The sequence below is a fragment of the Scyliorhinus canicula genome, chromosome 9, assembly GCF_902713615.1.
Source record: "Scyliorhinus canicula chromosome 9, sScyCan1.1, whole genome shotgun sequence".
Classification (NCBI taxonomy): domain Eukaryota; kingdom Metazoa; phylum Chordata; class Chondrichthyes; order Carcharhiniformes; family Scyliorhinidae; genus Scyliorhinus; species Scyliorhinus canicula.
The window spans coordinates 152708518-152717105 of NC_052154.1; the positions used below are offsets into that span (position 1 = coordinate 152708518).

The 8588-nt window shown below is 46.6% G+C and overlaps 1 protein-coding gene across 1 annotated transcript; it reads right to left on the reverse strand.

The window, feature by feature from the left end:
• Window positions 1-3789: 3789 nt before the first annotated feature.
• LOC119971798 (ras association domain-containing protein 10-like) lies at window positions 3790-8030 on the reverse strand. Its single transcript, XM_038807944.1, has one exon. The coding sequence runs from the start codon at window positions 7856-7858 to the stop codon at window positions 6575-6577; it is 1284 nt and encodes a 427-aa protein (XP_038663872.1). The 5' UTR covers window positions 7859-8030; the 3' UTR covers window positions 3790-6574.
• Window positions 8031-8588: the final 558 nt, after the last annotated feature.

Sequence of the window (8588 nt, forward strand, 5' to 3'; positions counted from 1 at the left end):
AACAAATCAGTACAAATGTAGCCCCACTAATCCATTATAACAAGAACTTTACCGGTCTATGACTTCTAACAAAAATTAAATACTCTGCACTGCACAAGTGGAAATTTTCTGATTGTGGGTGTTGACAGTGGGGGGTGAGTAGTAGCAAATGCATTCCATGGCTTCCCCAAAGTTTACTCTTTGGAGATGAGGCAGTCATACAAAACATGCCCAACACGTTGCTGTACAGGGGGGGGGGGCTTAGCTCAGTTGGCTAGACAGATGGTTTGTGATCCCAGTGTGGGTTCAATTCCTGTGCCGGTTCAGGTTATTCATTAAGGCCCACCTTCTCAACCTTGTCCCCTCGCCTGAGCGGTGGTGATCCTCAGGTTAAACACCACCAGTCAGTTCTCCCCCTCAAAGGGGGGGTCATCTGGGACTATAGCGGCTTTACCTTACCTGTTGTATGGCAGTGTACTCCTCAGACAACATCAATAAAACAGATCATCTGGTCATTTACCACATTGCTATTTGTGGGCACTTGTCATGTGCCAATTACCTACCATCTTAGCTACAGATGCCAAATATCAGGAAGTAACTATTTGACTGCCAAGTGCTTGGCAACATCCTGAAGCAGTGAAAGATGCTGCAAAAATGCAAGTTCTTCCTCTGTCCCAACAATCAATGTTTAATTTGACTCTGATCATGTGTTTGGGGCAACAAACAAAGAAAGACCACCAGAAAATGCTAGCTGTTTCCGTCAGGACCCTCCACAGATCAGAAGGCTTGTGAGGGATCTGGGAGCACCCTGAAGGTGCTTGGTTCCATCAGAACAAGCCAATAATTCTTCCTCATCCTGGTAACTGGAGACGGTCTGATTAACCCTGAGCTGCCTTGTCAACCACTTCAGGTTACAGAATTATGCACCATTCTGCAATGGGACTTGAATTCAACTTTTGGATTGCTGATCCAATAACTACTACCAGGTTACTGCAACTTTCACCTGATTGATTTAATTCAGCTGATGCAATCAATGGAGAACTCTCATAATCACAGAATCTCACAGTTTGGAAGAAGGCCATTTGGTCCATCATGCCCACGTTGGCTCTTTTGGAAGTGTTATCTAATTGATTGTACAGCCCTGCATTTTTCTCCATTGCCCTTTAAAGCATTTGTTCCTTCACAAGAATATAATGGGTGCAGGAATAGGACATTTGGTCCCTTAAGACTGCTCCACCATGCAGTAGGATCATGGTTGACCTTGGGCCTCAACTTCACTTTTCTGTTCTAAATCTTTATTCCCTGTGCCAAAATCACAGATACTCACTGTATGAAAGAAAATTCTCCGGGTTCTTTTGCGAATTATCATAAATCTGCATCATCTGGTTGCTGTCAGTGGTTTCCCCCAATCTACTCTATCAAAATCCTTCATAATTTTGAACAAATCGATTACATTTCCCCTTAACTTTCTCCGCTCTTAAGCAATCAGCTACCCTTCGTAAGGTTTTAATCTTCCCACAGGACATGGCTCAAAGTTTTGTAGCACACCTTAAGATGCATCAAAAAGACTTTTGAGTGCTTCCATATCTCACAACCCACCACTGGCTTCAGGCAAACTGTTCCACAGAGTAACTTGTAGAGAATATTATATAGCTTTCATATGAAATGAAACAGAGAGACAATAGTATAACAGACAATAACCCCTTTCACGATCTATCAATCCAGGAAAATAAGTTACATCAGAGCAAGGGGAGGCCATTTATCCCCTTGAGCCTCCTCTGCCATTATAGTTGATCGGTATCTCACCTACCTCTGGTACCATTACCTGAAACATCTATTGACCTCTGTCTTGAGAATTTCAACAGACCCCCAGCCGTTGTTTGAGGGAGAATGGTGCAGATTTCCCACTACCTTGTGTGTGAAGAACGGCTTCTCTGATTTTATTCCTGTGCTGCAGCAAGATCCAAGGTTATTTTCCCTCGTTCTAGGCTCCTCCATCCAAGGAAATAAGTCCCTTGTTTCTACCCAATCATATCCCTTGTTCATTTTAAACACCTCAATTAAATCACCCCTCAAATTTCCAAACTTAAGAGAATATCAAGTCAATGCAACTCTGTTTTCATAACTTAACCTTTTTCATCCTTGTATCATTCTAGAGAATCTGTGCTACATACCCTCAAAGACCAAACTTACTCTATACCATCCCTTTCTCACTTTTGAAATGCAAGTAGGTTACATTTGGTGGGCCTTTGTATCATTCCATAGCTTTACGTGCATCTTGACAGCTTTAAAGCACTTTGCTCATCCACAGCTCCTCGTCTCTCACTCTTAAAAAAATTCTGTTTTTTCTTAGAACCATAGAATTCCTACAGTGCAGAAGGAGGCCATTCAGCTCATTGAGTGTACACTAGCCCTCTGAAAGAGCACCCCCTACCCATGCCCACTGCATCCCCATTACCTCATCTAATTTGCACATCCTTGAACATTTGAGGGGCAATTTATCATGGCTAATCCACCTAACCTGCACATTGTTGGACTCAGGGAAGAAACCGGAACACCGGAAGGAAACCCATGCAGACACAGGGCGAAAGTGAAAACTCCACACAGACAGTAACCAAAGGCTGGAATTGTACCTGGGTCCCTGATGCTGTGAGGCGGCAGTGCTAATCACTATGCCAGTGTGCCAGATCCAGAGTGAATAGCCTCGCACTTCCCCACATTGAACTCCACCTGGCACTGTTTTGTAAACTGACTGTGCCCCCTTTGTAACTTCCTCTTCCAAGTCACACTATTGGCCATGACGTCTAACAATGTCATCCTCAAAACTAGATATACAACTTTCCATTCCTTCATCCATATCATTAATACAGACGGACAGCGAAAAGCTAAACATGTGTCGAGTAGTGGTTATAGTATTGGTATAGTAATCTTGAGGCTTAACAGAGGATGAGAGTTCAAACCACAACATGACTGGAATTAGAATACTTTTTTTTGAATCTGGAAATAAAATGCGGAGATCAGTAAAAATGATTGGTTCATTAGTGCCTTTTAAATCTGCCGCATTGTTCTGGGCCTATATGTGGTTTCAGTCCCCGCATTAACCAGGCCATCTCTTAGCTGCCCTCTGAAGTGGCATAATAAGCCTCTCAGCCATATCAAGCCATTACGAGCAGTTCAGGTACGTGGTTCACCACCACCTTGTCAGGGTAACTGGAGGATGGGCAATAAATATCAGTCATATTGAGAATGAATAAAATTAAAATATTTGTTATATCAAACTGTACTCAGTGCATTTAAAACTCAGTGTCTTTTCGTCAGTCAATCTTTACTGCACAAATTAAATATTGAATAAGCCTCCCAGTGGCATCCACAGTCTCACTGCTGTACCTTGACAAATTACAAATGCCAAATTTGTCAGACACTAAACGTCCTGTTTTGTAAATATTAGAACATAGAACAGTACAGCACAGAACAGGCCCTTCGGCCCTCAATGTTGTGCCGAGCCATGATCACCCTACTCAAACCCACGTATCCACCCTATACCCGTAACCCAACAACCCCCCCCCCTTAACCTTACTTTTATTAGGATACTACGGGCAATTTAGCATGGCCAATCCACCTAACCCGCACATCTTTGGACTGTGGGGGGAAACCGGAGCACCCGGAGGAAACCCACGCACACAGGGCGAGGACGTGCAGACTCCACACAGACAGTGACCCAGCTGGGAATCGAACCTGGGACCCTGGAGCTGTGAAGCATTTATGCTAACCACCATGCTACCCTGCTGCCCATCTTCAAAATTAGATCTTCAAAAAAATGTTGTGCTTGAAGCAAGGGGCAGACGTGCCATGGAATGGAGATCATAGCAAGCACTCCCAAGTCAGCTATAAATATGATGTGTATTTTTCTATTGCATCTTTCATGATCTCAGAATTTCCCAAAGCACTTTACAGACAACGAGCACAATCACTATCGTAATTTCAACAACGGGCTGCTGAGGCAACCAATTTGCACACAGCATGTTCTCACCAGCTGCAGCAATGTGGTAATAGCCGGGTGGAGGGATAAATATTAGCCTCTGACAACAGGAGGAATTCTCCAGGACTTTTTACATTCAACTGAAGGGGCAGATGGGGCAGGATTCCTCAGTTTGACATCTTATCCGAAAGATTGCACCTTCTTCAGTGCTACATTAGAGTGTTTAGCCAAGATTTACTTTCTCCCCAAATATCGCACAACCAGAAGTGGTGTTAAAGTCACTCTGCTCTGCCTCAATAACTTCACTCAGCCCAGAAGACATGTTTCTCTACATCTCCACACCAGTAGTGTTGTCTTGAGACACGCTGTTAATTGCTGACAAGTTAGGTCTATGAGTCATGAAGTCATCAATGCCTCTGTTGTTGTGCATTGATGAGGAAGCTGTTCTTGCATTTGATAATTGCCATCATCTTTCAGAGGTTAGGACAGAGGTTGCCTAGAAGCATGTCACTATTCTCAAGATAGGCCTCAAGTGTGCAATAATAGTTACCTAGGGTCTCTTTGAAAACAGTTAAACAGGAATGCATGGCCCAGTGCCCTCCAGTCGATAAAATGAACCTACTTTACCGCATCCAACCTCTGCTAACAGTGCTCATTAAATCTAAATGTTTAAGTTAATAGGCTGTATATTTTGCAGTAATGATAGTTTTGAGACTCGCTCAGTGATTGTACAACACACCATTGACAGTGCAAAAGGTGGCCATTCAGCCCATCATGTTAATATCAGCTCTTTAAAAACAGCTGTCCAATTAGTCCCATTATCCCCTGCTATTTTTTTCAAAATCCATGTAATTATTCCTTTTCAGGCATTTATCAAATTCCATTTTGAATGTTACCATTGAATCTGCTTCCACTGCCCTTTCAGGCAGCACGTTCCAGATCACAACAACTCAGAGTAAAAGAAAATTCTCCAAAATCACCCCTCTGCCTCTTTTTCCAATTATCTTCAACACACGTCCTCCCGTTACCAACCCATCCTGTTTAATTTAAGTTTCCAACAGCTGCTTGTACTCTTTGCCTCAACTCTTGAACGAGGTTAATGAAGCAGAGTGCAGGAGTGGCCAAGGTAATTTGCTTGGCCTTTGCTAATTCATTAATTAATTGAAAGCTCACATTAACAAGAAGATCCAGAAGACAGCAACAGCCTCAGCCAACTTCTGTTTGAAGGCAGTGAAACTGCTGGTGCCCAAATGCTCTCAGGTGTCAGCTGTGACCTGGTCCCATTGCCTTGTTTTCTACTCCCTAGAAACGAATACAGATAAAACACCAGATGTGACCCTCATCCCAGTGCACACATTAAAGTGGAGCTCAGCACGCAACTGTGAGCTGAGTCAAGAGGGAGATGCAAGGTACAATCATTTTCTAATCATACACAGCAGTACAGAGGTTAATCTATTTCCAATTCTCAATAAACCATAGAAGAGGTATAATTAGAGAAGCAGTCACAAATAACACAGAGAAGGCAATGTTTGATCATAATCGAATTAACTATCTATTCTACGTATCCAGGTTCACCCACAACATGTGGAGTCAGGCACTTGTGGAATTGATTATGGGACCCAAAGGACATCAAATGCACAGCAGAGAAACCGGCCACTCAGCCCATCTGGCCCTGGTGTTCCGCATGAGCCTCTTCCTCTTAATCTCATTCCATCAAAGCATTCTATTTCATTCTCCCTCATGTGTTTATCTAATTTCCACTTAAATATATCTATGTTATTCCCTGTGGTAGCGAGTTCCACATTCCCACCATCCTCTGGGTAAAGTAGTTTCTTTCGAATTCCCAATTGGATTTATTTCTGACTATTTTCTACTGATCGCTCCCTATACTTTTGGTTTCCCCTCAATGGCAAACATCCTTCCGATATCTGCCCTATTGTAATGATCACAGTCTCCATCAGGTCTGTGATAGAGAGGAGTCCCAGCCTGCTTGCCTCTACTGTGCCCTTTCTGTAATAGATTTATCCAATGAACGAGGCAGGTTTGGGGATTGCAAACCTTTGGCTGTTGAGGTAATCGCCTTTGAATTTGGAGTTCATGGGGTGGGGAGGGAGTCAGGATCTGCTCCCACTCTGTGCATGTACTCTCACCTCTTCAGCAAAACAAACTGGCGCACTTAAACTGATGTACCCTCTCAGGCAGCAGGAATTGAAAAGCCACCCTGAACCCTACACCACAGTGTGACAGATAAAATTCAGCATTTTATAAACGTCCTCACATAGGAAGAACGGGAAATAATTTCAAAGCTGCGAAGGGAACTCAGAACTTAAGACTTATTAGTGCCAACTTGTAGCGAAGACGGTAGACAACCAGAGACAAATAGGAATTACTTCTCCATAATGTAGCTGGTCAAACAAGCCGCAAATGTTTGCAAAGGAAAATGATTATTTTATTGCAGTTTGTTCCATTATTAAGGGAAGGGAAATATTTGTAATATAACCTCCCATCTTCAAAGTTGTATAAACCAATTTTCCTTTAATAAATCGTATTCTTCATTGGCTGGTTCCCTGAGAGAGTTTGCGGCTCGGTTGTTTAATGTATCTTGAAGTGAAACCGCTATACCAGAGACTCGGAGACTGGGATGGTGTCAGAGTCCTGACTGTTCATGGAACTGAGGCCAGTGTCAGAGTCCTCGTCAGTTACATGACAGAGTGTGGACAGACCCCTCGGTTCAACCCAAGCACCGCTGCTGTCCGGGGAGGGTCTGGTCTCGGGGACACTGACTTGGGGACCTGTCCTTCTCACCTCCTCTTCCTCCTCCACATTCACTCTCTCCAGCAGACTGTCCAGCTCGCTGCGTTTCTGCTCGCAAAGCCTCTGGGTGAAAGCCAGGTCGTTCTTGGTGACCTCCAAGTCGGTGCTTAACCTCAGCCCGATGTAGAGACTTGCGCTGAGTTGGGTTCGCAGCCTCTCCTGTTCCTGTTCCTCCTCCTCTTCCTCCTCCTCCTCAGCTCTGCTGCCTGCCTCGGGGGGCTGTCTCTCCCCACTCTCCAGCTCCCCTTGGCGTCTCTTCATCCACCTCTGGTTGAGTTCCTCTTGGATCTCCAGAGTGACCAGCTCCATGTGTTCTTCCTGGAGGGCCAGCTCCTCCTGCAGGCGCAGCAGCTCCTCGCAATTCCTGCTGTACTCCTCCAGCTGGGAGCCCAGGTCCCGGGGCTCGCTGTCCACCAGGTAAGTGTCCTGCACGTAGTTAACCCCGTGCATCTTCATCCGATCCAAGTGGATCTTGGCCTCGTACCTGTCGATCTCCCGGTCCAGCTCCCGGATCCTCTGCACCTGCTGCCGGATGGTGTGGTCCTGAGACAGGACCAGGTGGACCAGGGTCTCCATCCTCTCCACACAGGGGCCATCCTTGCCCCCGCTGCTCTCCTGCCGCTTGGAGCGGTTGATCTTGGCCAGTTTCCTGAAGGCTTTGCGGACCACCCGCCGCTGCTTGTCGTGGGGCAATGCCAGGGTGACCCTGGCCGTGCCCCGCAGGTTGCAGGGGCTCTCCTTGCTCAGCACCACCTTGGCCTCGGCGCTCCTGGGGCCGTTGTTGGGCAGCGACGCCTGGCTCTTGACCAGCACGAAGGTGACTTTCTCCCGCTCCTCCCCCCAGGCGCCCCACAGCCGCAGGATCTTGGTCTTGTTGGGCAGGGTTCTCTCGAAGCCCCTCCACTTCTCCACCAGGCAGTAGGAGTCCGGGGGCCCGGACTGGAATTTGCTGCGCCCTCCATCCAGCCGGCTCTCCTCCAGCAGGGCTAGAATCACGTCGGCGCAAGTGGTCCGCCTGGACAGTCCCGAGATAACCTTCTCCTCCTGACAGAACCACACGCTCAGCTTGCAGTCTTCCGCGTCCATCCCAGGGCTGGGCCAGAGATATTCCCCTTTCCTCCAGGAAGCAGGCAGCTCACTTCACACCCTCACTCCAGCAAGTGTCCAAGTGGAGCTCTCTCCCTCAGCACCTTCTCCCGCTCTCCCTCAGCACCTTCTCTCTCAACCTGACTGCTCCAACTCCCTCTCACCATGTGACAGATCCCTGACAATAACTAGCTTGCAAACTTATCCACATCATATCACACGCCCCCTTCTCTCTCTCTCTCTCTCTCTTCCAGTGTTTCGGACATCTCCAACCACTCAGCTTTTCTGGAAGAACAGCCTGAACTTTCTTCCCCCCCCCCCCCCCCCCCCCCCCCCCCCCCCCCCCCTCCTTCTTTTACTTTATAACAAATTGCCAGAGTCTTGATAACCCCGCTCCCCAGAAAACCAGCAATACGCGAGAAATGAAATCCTTAAACTAATAACAGTGCAGGAGGAGAATTGGACAGAGAGCTGGGAGGCTGTGTGGATCACACATTCAGGACAAGGTCGCCCTCTGCAGTCTGAGTCTCTCCCTCAAACTATCTCCCATTTATTCCTGTCACTCCCCTGGTTGTGCTTTATTAATAGTACATGTCTTTTGCCTCGGGATCCAGATTCTTGTTGTTCCCCACATTTCACCATCAGGCTCATCATCCCTCCCCCCCCCCCCTCCCCCCTCCCCCATGTCCCCCAAACCCAATGTTGCTTTGACAGAATACAGTCAGATTAT

What these genes read in the sequence shown, in the direction of transcription:
- LOC119971798 (XM_038807944.1), bottom strand. Translation starts at nt 7,858, where the DNA reads ATGGACGCGGAAGACTGCAAGCTGAGCGTGTGGTTCTGTCAGGAGGAG.